Here is a 23,108-nt window from a genome sequence, read left to right as displayed (position 1 = left end):
GACCAGAACTACCCCTCCCCACTGCCCCTCCCGCACTCTTGGCCCTTCAGCACTGCGAGGGGGCTGGGCTGGACACAACAGCAACAGCACCAACTTTTTTAATGAAGATGGACGACTGAAGAAATATTGGTAAAAGTTCCACGAAGGAGAGAAAATGGATATTGTTAACCCTCTGATCGTTGCTGTTGGAGGAAGAAGATACAGAAAACTGTACGTTGCCACCGATGACAACAGTACCAATTATTCTAAAAATCCTTTAAATGAAATTTGTGGTAAGTTTTGAATGACAACTACAATCTTGGCAAAAAATAGCTGAGACTTTTTTTCAAAAAGTGAAGTCACATGTCTTTTTATTATATAACATGCTCTGGTAGCCCACACCCCCTTCCCCCCGATGTCAATGTTGGGTTTTATGATTGCGGTATAACTGGGCATGACCGCGAGCAGAATTACTCTCATCACAACATTGAATTGGGGGGACGGGGGCTGGATGATTTGAAACTAGCTCAATTTTCTGCGAGTGTCTCAGCATTTTTTGCTAAGGGTGTAGTTTTTGAAACTGAACCAGCAGACTGCAGAGTATGGGCAAGTGCACACACTAGATTATTTTTTCTTAAATGTCCATGCACACCTGGTAATGGGTGTGGCATTTTGAGATCTGGGCGTGACTTGGGTTTGTCCTAGGTATTTGCTTAAGGCAAATGAAAAATTAAGTTCCTCAAGATCGACACAACCTTGCAATTATTCTAACGTGATTTTATTACCGATTTGTGGTGTTGCAAGCTTGAGTTTGTTGACGAGTGAAAGCCAAAAAAGCTTTCCGTATACTGTAAAATATTTGCTTTTTTGTCAGACAATCGCATTGATTCTAAATTGTAAATTGATCCTTGACTTGATAAATGATTTCCTTGAACCCTCACAGTGTTATTTTTTTAATAGCAGCAAACTGTAAAATGTAAAATATAAGCCAAAGGCATTTACAACATTATAACCACCATGATTCTACCGCGAGCTCCAACCATGGTGAAAAGATTCTTTTCCAAAATCATTTTTAGAAAGGGGCATTCATCTGGAGCAGATTTACCAGTGGGTGTGGGGGTTGCCCCAACCCACCTATTTTTGTGTTCTTCACTAAATTTTGCTTTGATTCGGTAAGGATGCATTTTTCACTAGTCAGTAGTAACCAAATGGGCGCTAATGTAGTTTCGCACCTCTTGGACACTGATCCTTACCCAAACCCTATCCTTATGTATGGAACTACATGCTGAGAGGTGCAAAACTGCAATAGTCCCACAAAATGAAGTAAAAAGTAGGATTTATTTATCTTGTTATCTTCTTGATCTGAGAGTTTTAGAAATGGGCGTTTTCATGTGTTTCCAGTCATATAAAGGATGTGGCACAAAATCCACTCCTGGTATTCATATATGGCTATGTTTGCAGCTTGACTTGCAGAATCAGATCAGCTTTGTTTCAACCTGGTTTTTTCTTGCTCTTTCCCTATAAACTACAGACCTTTAAATTGTCTAATGCATTATACAATTCCCTGTAATAAAACCTTATCTTCTCATTTCCCTTACGGATAGCGCAAGCTCAATGGGAAGATGAGCAATGTGATGATGAAGAATTTCTTTCTGTGCGAAAAACTGCTGATGGTTATATTGCCTATTGCACTGATATCCCAAGCTATTATTTTAAGTTCATCTGCGGCAGGAAGAATGAAAGCAAGAGCAGAATAGAAAAAGAGACAAAAACACATGTTAGCATTCCACGGCCAGGTAGAGAAGGAGATGTAGGTATGTATTCCTTTACCCCACCTAAAGTTGCTGGGCCCTTATAAGGAACAATAAAAAGATTATGTGAAGGATGCATGCACTCTTCTAGCAATAGACCAGGCATATACAGTGGCGTAGTTGAGGGTTAACACGGCATGCTGTTACGCTTCCTAAAATATCTGAGCTGCATCGTTTAAAGTACCTACCCAAGCAAACAGTAGCATTATTTTTCATTAATATCAGTATTATTATACAGGCTTTCATGGGAAAAATATAGCAGGCGTGCTAACCACGGCACGTCTGAAAACATCCAGGCGTTTGTTGGCATGTGGTGGCGTGCGGTGGCGTGTGGTGGCATGTGGTGGCATGTGGTGGCATGTGGTGACCTGTGGTGACCTGTGTTGGGATGTGGTGACCTGTGTTGAGGTGTGTTGGGGTGTGGTGGCATGTGACATTTTCTCGGAAAAATTTATGGTTATCATAATAGATCTACGCAGAAATTGCCAACACGAAAATGCTGACACCAATAATTTTGATGAAATTTATTTTGCTGAATCCTTAGCATCACTACTTACATCTTAACAAAAAATATGTGATTTCTGGAGACTTGAGCAAGTTTAAACATAGTTTTCATCAGCTTTGATAGTATATCCTTAGCAGAGTCAGTGGGGGCTTGGTGTTCATCTGGTTGTAATGACCGTTTTTGCGTGTAAATCTGTGCCTCGAGGGCCCTTGGTTATCAAGCATGACAGCTATTCTATGTACCTCACTGGCCAGATCTCGATAATCCATAAAGATAATACATAAAAGATAATGATGGGCCTATTTACATTAATTTAAATGTCACCAACGTCTGTATTTACAGCAAAGCAGAGTCTGAAGAGGGGGCTATATGGGGGTAGCAAAATCCGCAAATCTGCTAAATTTCTATCGCATAATTGGCAAATCTGCTACTTTTGCTAAATTAGTGATCGAAAATGAAAATCTTATTCACAACACTTAATGTTCCATATAAAACTTGGAGGCAAAAGTCTGCTATAGTCTTCTGTGTCTTGATTTGTTCACTGAAATGCCATAAAGCCTTGAAAAGGTGTAAACTTTTGCACAAATCTCTTCTCCATTTTTTGCATCATAAAAAGTGCATGTTTGCCAATTTCTGTTTTGCCGATGAAAAATAATTAGTCCCTCGAGAAATAGTGATAAATATACACCAGGGAAAAATAGTCCAAAATAACGGTGAAAATTTTTAGACAAGTTTGTCATTTCAAGGAAAAACTTGATGAATTGTCATACAATTCGATTCAAAAAAATCAGAGTTTGTTATATACAGGATTCATTATACCGAGGGTATTTGTATGAGGTTTGGCAGATTCCATAGGGCCAGACATATTTTTGTTATACCAGAAAATTAGTTATAGCCATATTATCAGGATTCCACTGTTAATTTGTCCGATGATTATTTCAAATTCTTATACTTAATCCGCAATCCTGACAAGGTGTTAAGCCTTTTTGAAATGGCATGAAGCAATAGTACCAAGGAAAGATTTACATTTAGACCGTCTCAAAAATCAACAAAACCAATCATTGATAGAGAATTTTGCTCTCAGAATAAAAGAAGGCATCTGATATCATGCACTCCTTGAAAGCAGTAGGCGTGCGTCAGGGTGTGCGTGTGCGTTTCACTTTCACACGCCTTTCCAAAGAAAGCCTGATTATAATAGATTTAAGTACAAATAGCCAATTTTTTGATTAAACAATATAGCAAATAAATTGGTTAGGCTTTCAATACTTGTCTCAACCAAGGCTTGAGTAAAAGTGATTAAAGACACATGAAGATATCACAATTGCATTTTTGACAAATTTGGTATCTGTAGTTTGAAGATCCTTTTGTTCATGATTGTATAGAGTATCACAGGAGGAATATTGTTCATTGGTCAAAATGGAGAGAAGGATCATAGGAGAAGCAATGAATATGGTTACTTAGGTCATCTACTAATACCTGAAAAGGAAACAAATAAGAAATTTGACAGATGAAAAGCTGCAGGAGGGCAAAGATTTGGGCAATATGACGATTCATGAAAAAAAATCAATGCTTTATATATGAAGAAAAGAGTAATGGATGGAGTCATACTGCTAGCAATAACATAATATGGTGTGAAAACTGGTCACAGGCATCAATTGGCAGAGTCTCAGAAAAGCATGGAAAAAACAATGTTTAATATCATATACCTTAACAAGTGAGCAAATGGAAGTTGAAGATCACAAACCAAATGGTTTGCCATTCAAGAACACTCAGACAAACATAAGTGGTGAATGGGCAAGCAATGTCTCCAGAATGGAAGAAATAAAATAAACAAAAAAGATCACTTAGTGGATACCATTTTCAACAAAAAGGATGCAAAGTTCTTAAAAAGGGATGAAAAGATGATCTGCAGAACATCACATGTATATTTATCACTAGGATGAGATGCATGAAATATAATGCAAACAGTTGAATGTTCAATGCAGAGATGTCTTACAAAGCACAAAAATATATTATTTTTCTGAAATGATATCTAGCTACCCTTACCCTCTGGTAATGAGAAAATTTTTGGTAAACCGCGAGTACCTGCTGCGTTTGCCAAATATGGGCATTTTCCCAAACCAGCCTTTTACTGTATATACCCTTATTCTACTTCAAAATAACACATTATTTCTGTTATCAATGCAGTCTGATAGAAGATAATAATACCACAATGCAGTCTGATAGAGATTAATGTATAAAATCTTGAATTGATAACCTTAAAAAGACGCTTTTGGATTGCTGTCAATGGCTCAGAATATAAGGTAGTTCTATGTTTCAAAGAAGGAAAGAAGTCACAGTAAGCTAGAATGTGACTTCAGAACTTATTGCTCCTCTTCTTATTATAACAAAAAATCTGACCTGAGTAAGTTATAGAAGAAGCAGCCCCATACTCTTAATGATAATGTGAAATATGATAATGAAGTTGATATTTAATGAATTTTTACACATCTATATAGGGTTTTCTTCTATATCATTAAGAATATAAACCAAAGTCAATTGCAGAATTTATCTATGTTATTTGTATTTTTTCTTGATCAATATGAAAGAATGCCTTTCTTTTTAATGCCACCTAGGACTCATACACCCTTTGAAACAAGAAATATTCAAGGAAAACCCCTGGTGTTTGAATGACTTTGAGGTATTCGAAGCCTTTCAAAGTTCTAATTGTAATTTATTTGCATTTAAAATTAGAAAATTAGGCAGATATTCACAAAGTTGTTTGAGCAGAAGTTTGGTTATTTAATTGATGTTCCATTCTTAAATTTGTTTTCTTTCTCGTAGTTATCACTGGTCCAGAGAGAAGTGGTGTTTTGTCAGCAAGATCAAGAGTCAACCTTATTGTTGAATCTGCAAGAGGCAGGGCCAAACCTACCCATTTTATCTCAATACCACTTGCATGTGCTGCTACAAAAGAGAATTTTGAAGATTTCAAAAGAACCGTGCTCCAGGACTGCAGAGATGTTAGTTTTTCATTTGTAGATTTCCATAAGTCAGCATCCAAGTCATGTGCTCAATTCATCTGATATGAAATGTCTAGACAAAAGAAACACCCAGACAAGGATCACCACAAAAGAAGCACCCAAACCAGGATCACCACAAGGGCCTTTTGGGGAGTTTTAGGAAGATAACTTTGAAAAAATGTTTTTAAAAGAGCAATTTTGAGCATCTGCTTTCAACCTCTGCAAATCAAAAGTTCCGCATACTTGATAGATTTTTCAAAGTTAAGTAATAAGGCATTAGCAAGTTTATGGTGATTACAAAACTACAGACCTGTTTGCATTCTGATTGAGCCTTTAGCTAGAGCTACACTTTACCAGATTGTTATCAGAATGGCACAGAGCAGAATAACTTTTAATCCAGAGATTTGGGGTATCAGTTACAATAGGACACTCTGATTGCTCACATGCCTGGATTTCTTTGAATTACTAGTCCACAATGCAGCAGCCATTTGCAATATTATTTTAAAGTGCACCATCTTCAATTATTTGATTATCTGGTTGAGCTGTGTGCTAATTTATTAACTCGTTGTCAATTAGTACTACATAAAATGGCAGAAAACAACCCTGAAAATTTTGTGCTGACAGTCTCTGTCCAAGTATTGCTTCAATGGAATGGTTTTGGTGGGCGTGAACTCAAAATAATGAAATATTACTAACATTGTTAGGAAAATTTTCATTGGGCATTATCCAGCAGCCAGCCAAAAATCTCAGAAAATTTCCATTGTTCACTAATTATCAAATGCAAATGAATGTCGAGATTTCTTCAGAGCAGAATTTTCTGCTGTTTTCACAGAATGCGAATTTGTTTTTTAAAAGCAAAGTATATCAGATTTGTGCGATTACACTATGGTGCTCTGCTGCAAAGTGACTCTGGAGCGATTTTTGTATTACCTCATTTCAGTAATTTTCACTGTGCTGATCAAAGCTTTGTGCAACAGATTGGTGTGGCGTTAGAAAACTCAAACCCTTTCTGATATGAAAGTCACTCAGCTCTCATAGCAATCCTTTATAGTGTAACTGGCAACAATTTTTGGGGGGAAATTTCAAGAACCATCTGGCTTCACAATGCAAACCCTTTGGTTTTTCTCTTGTGGTCACCTAGGCCCAGAACAATGAAATTGATGCAAGGAAATAACACCAAGTCTGAACATTGACAAATTCTGAAATTTAGTGAAGTAGCTCTTTAAAAAGCTTCATTAGTTTGCAGAGGCCAAACAAAATGGTACCAGGTGTTACATGTTCTGATGAACAGAAACCAATCGCTTTTTCTTTTCAAAGCAGCTGCAAATTGGTGTCGTATAGAATGAAAGGTGTAAGGCCACTTTCTGACTCTTAATGTATAAGAGTTTAAACATATTAATTTTATATATCGTCTGCACCCACATAATGGAAACGCACAAGTTCTAATGTATTTTAAATTAAACGGTTCTTTTTCAGAAATGCCTTCCATGCATTGAGTGACTTCCTGTATGTAATAAATGGAAAGATTTGGGGGAGAGAGCCAAATTTGCCCTAGGAAAAATATATTTTTCCCTGGTCACACCAATTAAATTGTTTTCTTCACACTTTCAATTTTGCACCATTTCTGATCTTCTGTGTAAATTCCACAATAATTTTTCCATCAAATTCGCAATTGTGATAAGTCAACTCATCTTTTATTTGCATAAATAGAGAACTAAGGGAAGAAGGCTACTGTTGAAAAACTCTTTTTAAGTATATTTTCATCTTATTAATTGAAATGGTTAACTCAAAGTGTAATTTTGAGTACAATTTTATGTGACTAGATAATTTTGCGATGTTTTATTGAGCATCTCATATTTTTCAATCTTGTCATAAATGTGACCTCGGTGGTTAACAGAATTTGTCATTTGGAAGGACAATAGTCATTTTTTCATCAAAATAAATATCATTGTTATTCAAATATTGTTTGTTATTTTAGTTGATGTTTTTCTTAATTATGTGTTGATTAGTCTTTACAAGGTTGCATGTTATAAATCCTTTTTAAATCGCTATTTCTCTAGTGCAAAGGATTTAGTGAAGAAATCATTCAGGTTCCAGAGAAGCTTCACATTACTATGGGTGTGATGGCTCTTATGAGTGAGCAGGAAATTGTAAGTAACCAAATACACTTTTTTTAATTTATAAGAAACTTAGATCAGGGCTAAATACTAAAAGTTTCTTAATTTGGCATCCATCTTTTTCGGGAACTAAACTTGCCTTATTGTTTTGAAGTTGAGCATTTTTGGTAAGATATAAACGCAGATCGTCACGATAGAAACCCATGTTGATCGAAATCCAAATGCTGCTATCTTTTCCAAAGGGAAGTCAAAACTTTTTAAAACAAATCTAAACAAGAAAAACTTTTGGCATCCTTTTCTAAAAATGGAAACTTTACAGTGTTTTGGTTTTTCTTTAGCCTAGTACTAAAGTTTCTTAAATTTTTGGCCATCCCAGTACTAGTTTCTCATAAACCAGTTTCTCACAAATAGAAAACATGAATGTTTTCGGTTTTTGGTCATTGATAGAATGGGTGCACTGTCTATGGTGTTCGGAAAATGAACCCTCCTTAAACCTTATTTGATTGTTTATTGCACTTTCAATTGAACTTGAACTTGGGTGTATCAGAGTCCAGAGTGCGGCATTTCTTTAACTTGGAAAGCTAAATTGAGGAAAGAGCAGTCGTAAGTCTACGGTCAAAGGCTCAGAAATGCCCTGAATATGAGGAAAAACGAACCTGACAACATTTCAGATATCACCTCCAGGAGAGGTTCTTATTCAAGCCCGAATAATGATCGAAGTAAATCAAAAGATTTGAAAGCTTCAAGAGTGATAAAGAGAGTCAAGTGTCTATGAGAAACGAAGCAGGCTGAAATTTTGCTATCATTTGGAATAACTTAGGCTGACCAAAATAGTTATAGTGAAGTTAAAATGAGTTAAAGAGGTCCTTCATAATAGTAAAATGAGATGGTATTTTTAAGCTGGCTCGCTTCAATGTGCGTGTGAAAACGGAAGGTAAGTCTGTTGATAACTTAAAAACTGATTTGTAAACACTTGCTGATTTTTGCTATTCCAGTAGACTACATGATGTAGGAATTCGAGATAGAGTTGTAGTTGAAATAAGACAAAACGCCTTGTCAGAACGGACTGAATTTCGTTCTACAGAAGAAAGTTGCTAGAAAACAACAAAGTTTAATGACACTTTCAGTATTCACTTAGTCAAATTTGAAAAGCTATCGGACCTTCAGACAAGTGCTGCCTCGGCTCCCAATCAATAACTGAGAGTCCTGTGGCAGTTCTCAAAAACGAGTTGTACCACCTGTAAGCATTGTGAGCCGACCAAAGAAGGTTTTATCAAAACTTTATCACAAAGCTCGTGACAAATTTGGACAGCAAGTGAGGTGCTCTGTAACATAACATGTTAGAAAAGGAAGTGTTCTGTTAATTAATTTGCGTTCCTTCTTGCGCAAGTAGTTTAGATACGACACGGGAAACTCCCCAAGGAACTAGATGAACTGTAAACATCTATTGTATAAAAGGAGACAGTCAATTTTGTGTAATGAACGGTTATTATTTGCTTGAAATACAAGTAGTATGCTATCTCACTGTATAACACTACGTCCAACAATGTCTGTACAGTTCTTATGTAAACATTGTTAACCAATTGTTATCATAAAACATAATATTTGATATTCTTCACTGTAATTACCTCAACACTATGGTATCATAGACGATCTACAGCCATTCCCTTCAACCTTTTGTAGAAATATAAATTCTTTCCGTATGCAAATTTGAAAGGTAGACCTTGCGCTAAATTTTGTGCCAAGCAAATCAAATTTTGCCGCTTATTTTCTTCCTCTGTACGATAAAGCACATAAGGCTATTGTGGATGGAATTCCAGAGATTGACTTTTTGGTATATGATTTTTGGACATCCACTTTATTCTTATTCTTTTTAGGGTAAGGCAGCTGTTTTATTAAAAGATCTTCAGGATGACATTCAAAAGTATGAACTTTTCTTCAAAAGACATTTGATGGTTGTTTTTTTATTCAGAATAAAATATTTTCCCGAATCTTATTACAGCCTCAAAGATATAATAACAGATTTATGAAATTTTAAAACATTCACTTACGCATTAGAAACTTTCCCTCATTCACTAGATTTTTATGTTGTCAATTTGCCATGCTTGTCAGTATAAAAGGGGTCAGTTTAAGAAGCTAGCTTGCCTAGCCTGGTAGCAAATTTTAATGATGCTAGTTCGTTGGTACTAACTTGAGTATTTGAATTTCATTTTTTTCCTAGTTAAGATCGTATAGAAGATGGCATGTTATTAATCATTTGCCCATCACATCCTTAAACACTATTAATGTAAAAATAATATCTGTAAATCATTATTTTGATTTAATTATTATTATTTAATTATCTATGTATATATATATATATATATATATATATATATATATATATATATATATATATATGATTATCTGTAAATCAAACTGCTCTGTAATGTTTTTCTTCTTTTTATGAAATAATTTATTTATAGATGACAGCTCTTTCCACTAACTTACTGCCTTATTTTATCTTAAAACAGAGAATTTGTCAATGGCAGACCCCTGCGAGTGGTTCTTAACGGAATAGAATGCATGAATGACGACCCTTCCCAAGTGGTCGTGTTATATGCCAAAGTCAAATTAGACGATGGGACAGACAGGTAAAAGCATATGAAATTGCAGTGAATACATTTACATTATAAAAACTTTTGTTCGCCTTAATTGCTTTTGATTGTGAGTAAAAATCGTTGTACTTAACATAAATGCTGTTTTGTGATTTTCCGGGGGTGACTCAAGATTTCTTTGGAAACATTAGTTCAGGAAACACAGCAGGGGAATTATAACCCTCAGGTTTGACTACTTTGCTGTAGCAGCTTATTCTTCTTCAAGCAATATTTGACAGTCAAAGAACTAAAAAGTTTCCTTGCTATTCTTTTTTTTCTTTCAATAATCAAATCGAAATGTTCAAAAATTTGAGAATTTCTGCAGACGTGTTGACGTTGATACCAGTTCAATCAGAGCAGATAATCAAGTTTCAAACGCATATGATTTTAATGTTAAGTTCGTTGATTTGACAAAATGAAATGGTTTAGAGAAACAAGTTTACATCGCCAACACCAAATTTGTTACAACATTCTCATCGCAGCCATACTTGTAAATATTATTATTACAAATTACTATACAATTTCAATTGTATTGTAATTCGTCTTTTTATCTATTTGTTCGTTAGGTTGCAAAGATTAGCAGACTTTATTGTGGATCGTTTCTCATCAGCTGGGTTAATGCGAAAAGAGTACGATAAAGTCAAACTTCATGCGACGGTCATCAACACTAATTTCATTTCTGCTGAGAAGGAGACTAATGATATCAAAACTGATGGTTCTCAGAGCAAAACTAGAAGAAAGGTTCAATTTTTCGATGCAAGAAAACTTTTTCAGGTTGGAAATTAACATCTTGTTGCCGACTTTGTCAATGGCTTATTCCAGTAGACGTTTATATTTGGGATGCATAAGTTTACTTAATTATAGCCATGCTCAATCTCTCAGCCTTGAAAAGCCAGGCCTTTTCCGATGGATGTTTATTGGGAGGTTTTTTAATTTTGCATGTGAGGTTAACCCTTGATTCACGAAGCACCGAGAGTTGGAATGTAAGTTAAGTGAGTAGTTAAATTTACCTATGATTCGTAAGCCCAGCTAACTCTCAAAGCAACGTGCAGTTAAGATTTTCTTCCGTTACTGTCGATGTCAGGTTAGGTTACGTCTTGGAATTTGTGCGTTTTCATCCGGCGTAAAATGTGCAGGAATCAGGGCGATTTTTCACTTTTGCTTCACTGCGTTCGACGTTTTCTTATTCGTTCTCAAGTTACCTCATCTTTCTCATACATCTCATCGCTGGAAAACGGACCAGAGAAGTTACAAATGAAACCGTTACGCACGTTGTGCCATTCTTATCTCAATATATTTTCGCTTGTTGCCGTTCTCAATGCTACTTTTCAACAGTAATAGGGGTAGGATGGAGGTAATTATTCAGGAAAAACAGGGTTTAAAACGGTACGACATCAAGCCTGTGTAACCTCCACTTAAATACATTTCACTATTAAGTTTTATAGCTGATGTTTTCATTAGACATGAAATTAGTAATGTATCTTGTTACAACCCTGACGCAATGTTAACCCGACGCCTCACTAAGATCAACACGTTACGTATGCTTCGCTCAGTACGCCGCAAGCGCATTGATATCCTATCCTATCAAGCCAGGCAAAGAAAATCAATCCAATCTGCTTATGTTACACTTTATCCTAATTTCCAGATGACGAATTAGGCGCCTTTTCGAGGTGCATACTTCCTTAACAGTGTCACATCGGTTAACCAGCAATATATGCTTACTTAACATATCGAGTTCCTGGATTATGTAAAACCCAGATAAAGTGTAAGCCTCTGAAAGTTACGCTTTATTTATAATAATCATTTTTCTTTTATTAAAGAACAATTCAAATGAATCAATTAAATTAAAAGGAATCAAATTCAAACGAATCTAGGAACATTTTGCTTTGCACTGGCCACCTTTTTTGACCGTCACAGATTGTCAACTTGATATTTCTAAAAGTGACATGATAACATTTATAAATTTTGATAATGCATTATTCTTTATAAAACCGTCTGACTTCATTTGATAGGCATTTTGAAATTCACATTCGAATTGTTCCCTATCGAAATGTCGCGGATTTATGGAAGTTTATGATGACGTCATGTTTTCGTGCTTCTTCACCGCAAAGTCTCAGAGGTTGAGCAGTCATGCAGATTGTCTAAGCTGTTACTTGCATGTATTGCAAATGACGTAAAGACATCACTAGGCCTCAAAAAGGAGTATTTCGATAATAATTTACTGACTAAATTACTCAAACGTGTTCCTTCCCTTGTCAGAGCCTTTAGTCTTAAAGGTTCGCTTGGAACCCGTGGGACTGCTGCCCTCCCCTAACAAGTATCATAGGCTAGTTATTATTCGTGCAGTCCATATCTTATTCAATACTCAAATAGGCAAATAGTCAGAAATGTATTTATATGAATGTTTTTTATGGACGCGGGCAAATAGTTTAAATGAGGCATTCTAATGATATGCAAGAAATAGTGGTTTTCTGCAAAAACATTTCCCAGTGATTTTGAATGTTGATTCGTTTCACTACCACGATGTTATGAATTTGTTATGTTCCAGTTACTGTCTTCAAATCAAGGCAATCTTTCAAAAACTGTTGATTAAAAGAACTTCAAAATTGGTTTGCCAACGGTCAATGAATAGACCGTACAAGTTCAATATACGACCCATGCTCCTATAAAATAAATTGTCTCTTCGTCAAGTTGATGAAGCTTGGGCGGCTAATGTGACTTATTGCAGGAAGATAGAATACAGACTTTTACTGGTAAAAATCACAAGCCTGCTCAGCCATGAATTTCTGTCCTCTGCTCATCTTTACAAGCAGGTTTTCAATTTGGTTATCCGATCGTTTCTGGCGAGTGTAGTTAATTCCCGTTGGCCACAGCCTTCACCAGAATGTGAGTGACCATACTCGCATAGAGTTACGAGCCCATTGTCGGGAAAACTCGAATATTTTAGGCTGGTCTAAAGGTGATTGTCAAGCTGCGCAAAAAACATACAAATCACAGGTTCCCAATTCCGTTTAGTTTTTTCGCCTTATAATCCATTATAATTTCCTCATTATTTTCTTTTTCAGATTTGCGACAACTTCAACTTTGGCATGGTCGATGTCACGTCCCTTCATTTGTCAAAACGAGGACAGTATGGACCTGATGGGTTTTACCACTCTGAAGCACAAATTGAGATATAAAACTTTTAACTGGAATTGATATAAAGTATGTACAGAGTCGTCCTTGGTGCAGTTGGAAGCTTGAAGTATGCGAATTAGAACGAATTGGCCACCAAAACTCCACTTTGTTGTTGCTCTATCGTTCTGTGATGATATGTGGCTGCTATTGTAAGGCTAGACTGTAGAGCTTTAATTTGCAAAATAGGTGCAAAAATTGCTTTAAATACTTAACTGGCATCGCCATATCGATCTCGCAATTTCATCACTTTGTTGAGCACACCCTAGTGGCCAGTTGTGCCATTAATTACTTGTTTTTGTACAAATGTTTAAGTACTTTAATTGAAATATATTAATGATGACAGAGGCATCAAATGTGGCATGAAAAGGCTGCAATTAAGGGAAAAGCTGCTTGTTTACATGATCCAAAACGAACAATTTACTAAATACGTTATCATCAGTTATATGAATACTTTCGGGAAGGAACCCTTTGGCGAGAACTTCAGTGTTTACGCATTTGTGTCCGAATTTCGCGAAAGTTTATGCCGCAAATTTCCCATTTTCCGATTAATAAAAACCAAAATACTTTTCAGTCAAACTTGTAACTTCAAGTTTGCAAAGGAATACATTTACCCAGTAGCTACCAAAATTGCAAGAAGTATCCTAACCGAAGCGAAATTGTTTACCTAACGGGGGATCGGCTATTTCAGGGGGCATCAAACGAATTTTCTGTAATTTGCTAATCCGTTTAGAGAAGATTGGAGCGATTTCCATTTACCCTTCATTGCAAGTCGGTCCTACAGATATGCAAAACAATTATAATCTTAAAAAGTTTCCCATACAAGTCTATTTGCTCTACTTCTACCAGCTGTACGTGAACAGAGGAGCTGAATATGGGTTAGCTACTCTTTCAAATGTCAAATGTCCTCAGAACGTCGTCAGTTGGATCAAGGCAGGGTTAAGCAATGCTGTGGAAGAGAATTTCCACCTGACAGAACATTGCAGAAATACACTACTAGTGATTTATAAGAGATTCCATTGTACAACATCGACCTATTCCTCTGCATAGTTTCGTATTAATGCATAAAGTGATAAATATTTTATGTCAGTTCTTTTCAGAACAGTTAAAACAGCCAGTTTAATTACTACCATTCATTGTTTTGCCGATACACAGATTAGTCTATGCAAGAAGATCGTCATCGTTTTTTCTGATATCCTTTGTCTGCGTGAAGAAAAGGTTTGAAGGATCTGAAAGATTAAAGGGGAAGATCTGAACTAAAAGATTACCCTTCCTTGAACAAGAATAAGGGGCTGTAACTATGTTTTTAGCAACTTTTAGCGACTTCTCCCACACTGGCGGCTGACGCTGCCACTGTATAGCATGACAAACCGACGATCAAGCACACTTCCTGGCTAGAACACTTGAATATCAGATTTGTAGGCCCACTATTAAAAAAGGCGTACCTGTCCACCCTTTTTAAAGTTGATGCTTTCTGTCTGCAAATTTTTCCACGACGTTTTCCTCAATTTTCAAATATTACAGCCTGCTTTATTTGGGATCCGAAGTGACGAGACTAGACTGAAATAAATTCACGCATTGCATCATGTCTCAAATTTAAGCCCTGGTAAAACGACTGAACATTTCACTAAACATTTCACTCAACTTTTGTTCAATGAATGTTTATTAGAAGGTTTAGACTTTCTGACACCGTACTTAGAGCTGTTTATTCCTGTTTGATGTTTTGATGAGAGTCATTTTGCAACCAACTAAACATTTCTTGTGCTGGTGCTTGCTCTGTAGCTGTGGAAATCAGAACGTTTCAGTCTTTGTATGTTTCAAAATCTCTAGAAACGTCTTTGTGAGACATCCACGTCAGCCATGGAGACATGCAAAACAAACAGTGATGAAATTCTTCGCCTGGTTTCCCTGCACCCTCGGAGTGTCCTACATACTTTTTTTTATAAGACTGTTCTTAATTAATTTTTTCGAAAATCTGAGGCTGGATTCTTCTTAATTTTTTCTTAAATTGATAGGGTGTAAGCAGTGCGATTACTAGGTTTTTTTGTTTTAGGGAGGTGTTCAGGCCTCATTTGCCAGCAGACTGAGTGAGACAACCTTCATTTGCCGACAAGTTTGAATATTCACTGAAAAAGGACCCACACATAGCTAAACACCCTCATTTTTGAGATTAGAACGTTGTTTCAAAGTAGCTCAGCCTCAGCTTGTCCTTAATTTGTTTTTAACTTTTGACCAATTTTGAGGCTCGTGTTCTTATAAAAATCGCTCTTATAGATAAAGAGTATAGATCCAGTGAAGTTTAGTGAAAAATTTAGTCACGTTTTGCCACACTCGCTAAACACAAGCAGGGTTGCTAGGTAGTATGGGTACAAAGTAGCCAAACCGTTTATGCAAGTAGGCAAAATCACGTCAAAATAGGCCAAATTTACCCATAACACAATGACGTCATAATGAGCAGGCGCAGAAAAAAACAAGCTTAGTTTGCAGAATATCCGTTGCCCTTTCCATCAGCAGACTCTGTAAGCCAAACATATTGCACTTCCTAAGACTTCTTTTACTTCCTTGCACTGTAATATCTACCTTGGTCGGTATAGATTAGAAACTCGAGAAAAATAAAGCATTATTCACTATTTATTGAAACTTCTTACAATTGTGTGGATCAATCTCTGTGATTATGCGTGTTATTGATTGCTGAAAAATTGCCAATTCTATGGGTTTGAAAAAAGCAAACATTTTGAGTAAACTAAAGCTTCTAGTCAAGCACTCTTCAGAGTATAAAACGTTAGAACATACATAGGTCGATTTTGTACCACCAAAAGATTGTTTGCAAATTCTATTTAACTAAATTATTCATGGGCACCGACACAGGTTGAAAAAGGGGAGGAGGGGGAGCTAAGGGAAACTTTAACAGCCATGACAGAAGATTTTGAAAAAAATCTATTGTTTTGGAGGAGAGTGGGGGCATGGCCACTCGGCCCCCCATTCGTCGGAAGCCCAGTTATCAAAGGAAATACTCGAAAAGTAAATCAATCAAATGTTGAAAAAATAAGCAAAAGCAATGACTTCACGTCGTTACATGAGAAATTCAGAGACTGATCCATTTGGATTGAATCAATCTGACCCATTTGGATTAAATCAATGCCACCTCAAGTGTCTGTCTGGTTCATGGACATATGATGCATGATTAACCATTTTATGATTTTATGGGGTTTAATCTCTTTTTCGAACATTCTCTTAGAAGGCCAAAAAATAGCCCAAATGAGGCAGGAGGCCAAAGGTAAAATTTCGTAGCCAAACATTCTTAACAAAGGCCAGATTTCTCAAATTTGGCCTCCCAGTGGGCCAGTTGGCAACCCTGAACACAAGTTGAATGGCAAGTCGTTTTGCCTGCAGCGATTTGAAGTAAAATGTTGAATTGAATTGAATTGAATTGAAGTAGCAGTAATCTCTCGTGCCCATTTCTCCTAGTTGCGTGTAAGCGCATTTCAAAAAGTGTGTGCTCTCTTCGACCTTTCGGACACCTTGTGGAGGACGCGATAGTTTTGAAGGGTTGCTTCGTTGTTAGTGTATTGCCTCAAAGCAGCCATTTGTTTAAACACGGTTTCAAGATGTCTTCGAGCAAGGGAAAGGAAAAGCTAGGTTTTTGTGGCCGATTAGAGAGGCAATGTCGCAGTTTTGCTAACTTTGCGTACAATAAGCAAACCAAGGAGGTTATGGGAAGGAGTGGCAAAAGCTGGGGTTAGTGAGAGGCCGCCATAAAGTTATTGAATTCTTTGTAATGCCGTGTTTTTGTAAATTTAGTGTTCTTTAAAATGTTCTGGCCTTGATTATTTTTCTTATCCATCTTTTAGCAAAGATTGGTTTGTTCTACTTCGCCTACTACGGCTTTCTAGCGGCTTTCTTCTCGGCCTGCCTTGCAGTGTTTCTCTCGACACTAAACGAACCCGGCAAAGGTGGCCCGAAAACAACACAGTTTTTAAGAGACGATTCAGCTCCAGGTAACTGTCCTTTACATTTTATGTTACAGTTGACGCAGACATGATCTTTAAAAGTTGGGAATATACCAGTCATTTTGCCATAATTCAATCAAACCTCGAGCGTCGTACACCATCTGCCCATAAACATTTTTGTTGAACGACTGCTGCATCAGGGCATTGTTTTACCGCAAGCAGAAACCACCTCCCCATTTAAATGTCGTGTCTTGGTATATTTTCTGTTCGTGACTATGTTACTTCATTTCTAAAGTTATGCTGCAATTGGAAAACAACTTTTATGTTGAAAAGTAAGAGAATAAACTAGATTCAAATACTCACTACTTTAGGCCTACCGACAAATAGTACCAGAAACGAAAAAAGGATAAACTACCTAAAAAATAAAAACAAATAGAAACGCCATTATTTTAGGCATCAGAACGTTTATTGTTGAAAAATATATGTACTTTTTATTGAGTTGGACTCTTCTAACGTTGGTACACTTCACCATCGACAGAATAATTTGCAAGAATATATATATATATATATAGTTATTTAGCCAACATTAATCTTTTAATAGAACATTGTCGAACGTTTATGATATTTCTTTATCAGTATTCTGATTATTGAATGATGAATGTTGAAATTTGATATATATGAACAGTACGGTTTCTGTGGTGACCCTCAAGATATGAAGTTCTTGCTTGGCAACCTACTTGATCTTTGAATTGACATGTGATAAACAGTTTGGTTTACAGAGAAGCAAAATATGTCCCTGATGCAGTCAGGTTGTTTGATGCAGTTCATCAAGTATGAATAGAAAGTATGTTGATGAAAATCAACAGTCTTTGTTTAGAGGGGAGCTATTAGTGGCTTTTCTCAGCTTTCCAAAATGATACAGATAGCTTATCTTAACTTCACAAGAGGAAGCTATTTCTACTCCCTTGTCTAAAATCCCATGGCCAGGCCTGTACCAGCAATTTGTCAAATTATGTTTGCCATTTTGTTAGTGTGTTATAACCTATGGTGTCTAATTCATCCATATTCCTTTTGTATTAATTGTTAAATTTTACTTTATCCTTTAGGGTTAAACACAGTGCCATCAATCAATTTCTTAGAAGGATACAAAACTAAACACAGGACCCGTAATACCAATGCAATCAGGGATTACTTGGAAGGTAGGTGGTGGTTTGTTCATTGAGCTACAGGGATAAATTATAGCTTTTTGCAAATCAGAGAATGAATGCAACAGAACAATATAAAGTGGTTTCATGTTCCACTCATTAGTGTCATAAATTTGTCTTTTCTGTTGTTTTTCATGTCCCCATTTACTTTTTCCAAATATTTTTTATACTTAAGTTCATTCTAAAAAGCTTGCTCACTCATCTACTTTTTAAAACACTGTAAACTGATACAAAATTGTCCCACCTAGCACCTGATCTGGCCTCACCCCTAGCATTGAGGTAAAATGTTGTGTCTTTGTTAAGACTATTGAAAAAAATCAGCACCCGGAACAACCATTTTTTTATCTGCAGAAGACTGCTTATTGTTATGTGGGGTAACTGTTGGGCGAACAAACTTTTACTTGAAATGTCCACCCCTGTAGCCAGAGTTTGTTTGGGAGACCACTGGCTATATGCAGGAGACCTATAAAAGAGCTGCTGGTCTCCAACCTGGGGGACAACTTTTGACCAGAGATGTCCACCCCTGGATGTCCTTTTTCCCAGAGATGTCCTTACATCTTATCAATTAAACAACCTCATTGACAGAACAAAACATAATTTAAATTGCACAATTGAAATGAAACAGGATATCAGAGACTCAGTCAATGCAATTTTAATTTGGTCTGCATTGTTTATCCTCAAATGTCAATATGAAATTAGTTGGTATAAAAATGTCTATCCAAAGGCTATCAGGAAAAAATCTTAATGTGTTCCATTATGGATTGCATGCCTTTGCATGCATTAACTTTTCAAGGCGTGCAATTATCAGCATGCCAACAAATCTTATGTTACCAGGACTGGACATGTAAGTGTGTTAACAGTGTTTTTGAAAAATCCATATTGGAACACATTTTCAAAAAGTTTCCTCTTTTGGAAGTGTTGATAATTGCTGTATGTTGTGCACATATATTTTCTAAATTTACCTTATAGGTTTTGCAAAGGCTGATGTTAATGGCGGAAACTGCAGCGACCCAAGCTCTAAATCCCCTTGCAAATTTGACATCAACCAGCTTGGAAATTGCTCGACTGGTTCTTATGGCTATGATGGCAATTACCCATGTGTCTTCATGAAGATAAACAAGGTGTGCATGCAACCATACAATCCTTCTAACAGCAGTTGGTTTCTTGATGGTTATTGACCAGTTTTAACATAATATTTTGCCAAATGTTGTTTTTTCTCTTTATTCAAACTAGAGGAATTTGACATCAGGATCATTGCCCTTCATTTCTTGAAACCAAAGTATAATACCTGGTTGTTATCAGTGATAATCAATGATGTTCTTTTAAACTTTTCAGTGCATAATATTTTCTTTGCTTAAAGAAATAGACCCGTGAACACGTTTCTCCCCAGATTAGCAAGATGTCTATAATACATTTAAGTGTTAATTAAAAACCTCTGCAGAAGTGTGCAAAGTTTGATTTTCATTGTTTTGAATGGTCTAAAAAACTACAATGTTTCCACATAAATATATATATATATATATAACTGAAATAATCAAAATGCCAAAGTAGTTTTAAAATTTGAAAAATGATTTTACTGTGCTTCAAATGGCTACTCAATATAAAACCTAAGGATTATTTTAAATGCCTAAAGCATAAGTATTTGTTTGCTTTGTTAGGTTTATGGCTGGAAACCATCAGGCAATATCAAATTAAGTTGTGACTCGGTATGTATGGTGAAATTATTTTTTTTTACTTGTATAAGATGCATGTATGGATGCCTGTCATATGTTTTCAGTTTCATTATTTTATGATTTATGTATACAGGTCTGGCCATAAGACTTTAAGCAGGGGAGCGGTAGACAGCTCTCCTAGTAATTTTCAGGTGAGCTATTTCTAGACACATAAGAATATAAACAAAGGAAAAATTGATTTCAAGGAGAGCAATTTTCTTTTAAGAGCAATCTAGGAAAGCAATCTGTAGCTCTCCTCCAGCATTTGAGGAGAGCCTGGAGAGGAGCAAGAGCTATGGCTCGCCTTAAATGGCCTGGCCTGTATATATATATATATATATAATGTTAAAGTATGTCAATTTCTTTTATAGAAGGAATGAATAACAAAGTTATTTTGAAATAAAGTTTTTTGTACCTCAAAATGTTTAGATGACTGCTACCTTCTGATATTTCATGGTTTCCTAATCCTGGTGTTTTTTCTCTTTTTAATTAAAGGGTGCAAAAGTTTTACCAACAACAGGATACCTTGCCAAGGCATTTCCATTTGAAGGGCAAAAAGATTATCAAACTCCAGCAGTTGCAATTCAACTGGACTTGAGCAGTGGTAATAAACTGACTGTCAAGTGTGAAATTCGTGGAGAGGGATTCAAAACTTCTGATGTTTATATTGCCCACAGAGCATTTGGCAAAATTGAATTTGCTATTGTACCTTGATTTTGAGGGAACAGTTAGTGACACATTTTAGCTATCTTTAGGTGTGGCTAGTTTGCTATAACTAATTTCACTGCAACTGCCACGCCATGGTTGAGAATGGTTTTGATCTGATATTAAGAAATTTTGTTTATATTTGATTTGCAACAAGCAGTTGTAATACAGTTTCAGTGATGCATTAGGACAGAGAGATTGATAGTCACTCTTGTTGTAACTGTTGTTGACAAGATTTCTATGATACATCAATTTTTGTTAATATGTTCAAGTACTATCTAGCATTAACAGTGTTTTTCTTATCACTACAGTGTTGTTTTATCATTTTTTCAAAGATTGGTGTGAAATGTTTCTTTGTATTTTAGCATGCTCTTGCTTTTTCAAACATACTTTTAGTCGTTTTACTGCATACTACTGCATGTTTTTGTCACATACAATTTCTTATAATGCAGATTTTGTCAATCGATTTCCTGCCCTTAGAATATCTTTTTCTCAAAGACTTCGTAAGATGTAATTTCAAGAAAGTTTCATCATCGGTTGAAAGTGCTTGGCCAGTTGTTTGATTGGCATTTTCTTTTCTATTACTAAGCAGGGGGAGGGTGTCAAGGGGAATTTCTAGACCACCCAATCAGAAGGTGGGAAGCTCTGTTAATCCTGTCATTTCCAGCTAGTACTAGGAACAAACTTTTTAGAGGAATACTTTAATTACTTTAGAGAATTGCTGAGCCTTGGTATTCTTAAAAAAAATTTTTATTATGTCACAATTACCAAAACCTGCAAGTTTGGTGAGTGTCTAGACAAATAAAAATAAAGAAGCAAACTTGCAAAACAAAATTTGGATGAGTGCACCTTTATATATAACTCTTGTTTCTCTTGTTTGCTAAACAAGCATCAACAAAAATTAAACTGTTAATGAAATCCTAGCCGGGCTCTTATTATTAGCTGATTCTTAAGTTTCACAAATTTTAAAATCATTACAAAATCTTATAGAAATTGTGTATATCCGCAGGCAATAATATGGCCCCGTGGGCTCTTTTCCCAGCAAAAGAATCAATGATGGCACCAAGGTTTAGCTTTTTTGCATCGTCTCTCAGCCAGTCTTAGTCCATATGTAAGTGAATCGGCCAGTCTGCCACGCGCATGATACGACACCTAAACTTCTTTGGCAACTTCAACGCGAAAACAGAAATTTATCTAACAACAACGATGTTTAATATCTTTGCAGAGCTATGAAGTTATTCAGTTGTAGATTAATCGATATTTCAACTCAGTAACAAGTTTGAAAGGTTGAATCGAATAATTACCAAACAGTATTTAAAAGTCAAGGAAAAACATTTGACACTTTGTTCTAATTTCATTTTAAATGCAGAAGATAATTACATCTGAGGTCCCCTATAATTAAATGAACCTGCGATTCGGCTGATAAAGAATGAACTCGGAGATATCTTTTGTTATTTTTTTAAAACTCAAAACATATGTTGAGCAATGGTTTATTGAAGCTCCTGTTGGGAATTTCATGCCCAAACATTTCGTAGCCTGTGCGCTGACTCTAAATATCTTACCAATCACCATAAGATCCTTGGAGTCTGAATTTAACTCAAACATTTCATGTTATCAATGTTATCAACTAATCTCCACTCTAAAGGTAACTAACGATGCGAAACAACTAAGATGCACAACAGCCAAAACAACTCGGTGTAGTTAATTCTGTCATAATCCCCTTGGTGTATAATCTAATATTTCCCCGACTATTACTTCACGTTTTGGCAACATCAGTAGCAGCCGTTTAAGGAAAAAATTAACAAGAACAATAATAACTTGCTTGTAAATTGGTCGCTAGCCATATGCAGCCTCACAGCTTTCCACCACAGCTCCATTATCAAGTACTGGGTGGTGAAGCCTTCACCATAATGGATGTAGTTTGCTCAACTGCTCAACGTGACCTGATTCGGGTGTTCCATCAACTATGAATGCATAGTATCATTTCATTCATGACACAACTGCGATCTCATTCTGCACAACTACGATCATTTCGTTCTAGGATGAAGCAGAAAGGTGATGAGCTTTTCACATTTTTGTTGTGATATTTAAGTCCTCTTCACATGCCCTCGTGGAAATGGATCGTTGTGAGGTAAGACCTCCACGGCCCTAAAGATTTCCAATTTGAATATTACAAGATGAAAACAGCAGTACATCTTGCGAGAATCTTCTTACATTTTCTACAATGCATGGATTCCCCTGATATGATGTCAAAACCAAACAACCTGGCTTGCTTGTTGTGTAAGCATAAGCGTACGGCGGAATTTTTACAG

General features: G+C 36.1%; 2 protein-coding genes across 2 annotated transcripts; both read left to right on the top strand.

Annotated features, from left to right (window-relative positions):
- Nucleotides 1-82: 82 nt before the first annotated feature.
- LOC135684616 (activating signal cointegrator 1 complex subunit 1) lies at nt 83-14,396 on the top strand. Its single transcript, XM_065200250.2, has 8 exons — nt 83-272; nt 1,584-1,793; nt 5,119-5,297; nt 7,358-7,447; nt 9,292-9,338; nt 9,928-10,047; nt 10,617-10,824; nt 13,116-14,396. Exons 1-8 carry the CDS (start codon nt 155-157, stop codon nt 13,227-13,229), a joined length of 1,086 nt encoding a protein of 361 aa, XP_065056322.2. The 5' UTR covers nt 83-154; the 3' UTR covers nt 13,230-14,396.
- Nucleotides 14,397-16,710: 2,314 nt separating this feature from the next.
- LOC148957264 (putative sodium/potassium-transporting ATPase subunit beta-3) lies at nt 16,711-21,185 on the top strand. Its single transcript, XM_089115624.1, has 6 exons — nt 16,711-16,962; nt 17,076-17,222; nt 18,281-18,373; nt 19,349-19,500; nt 20,038-20,085; nt 20,587-21,185. The coding sequence occupies exons 1-6, from the start codon at nt 16,833-16,835 to the stop codon at nt 20,803-20,805; spliced, it is 789 nt and encodes a 262-aa protein (XP_088971750.1). The 5' UTR covers nt 16,711-16,832; the 3' UTR covers nt 20,806-21,185.
- The last annotated feature ends 1,923 nt before the right edge of the window (nt 21,186-23,108 follow it).

This window comes from Rhopilema esculentum, unplaced genomic scaffold (assembly GCF_057945365.1).
Source record: "Rhopilema esculentum isolate cy_ngs unplaced genomic scaffold, ASM5794536v1 HiC_scaffold_35, whole genome shotgun sequence".
In the NCBI taxonomy this organism is placed as follows: domain Eukaryota; kingdom Metazoa; phylum Cnidaria; class Scyphozoa; order Rhizostomeae; family Rhizostomatidae; genus Rhopilema; species Rhopilema esculentum.
This window is presented reverse-complemented; position numbering and strand designations above follow the sequence as displayed.

Coding starts and splice junctions, on each gene's coding strand:
- LOC135684616 (XM_065200250.2), top strand. CDS start 155: ATGGATATTGTTAACCCTCTGATCGTTGCTGTTGGAGGAAGAAGATAC. Junction 5,298..7,357: donor TGCTCCAGGACTGCAGAGAT/GTTAGTTTTTCA, acceptor CTATTTCTCTAG/TGCAAAGGATTTAGTGAAGA. Junction 10,825..13,115: donor ATGCAAGAAAACTTTTTCAG/GTTGGAAATTAA, acceptor TTTCTTTTTCAG/ATTTGCGACAACTTCAACTT.
- LOC148957264 (XM_089115624.1), top strand. CDS start 16,833: ATGTCTTCGAGCAAGGGAAAGGAAAAGCTAGGTTTTTGTGGCCGATTA. Junction 17,223..18,280: donor AAGAGACGATTCAGCTCCAG/GTAACTGTCCTT, acceptor TTTATCCTTTAG/GGTTAAACACAGTGCCATCA. Junction 20,086..20,586: donor TCAAATTAAGTTGTGACTCG/GTATGTATGGTG, acceptor TTTTAATTAAAG/GGTGCAAAAGTTTTACCAAC.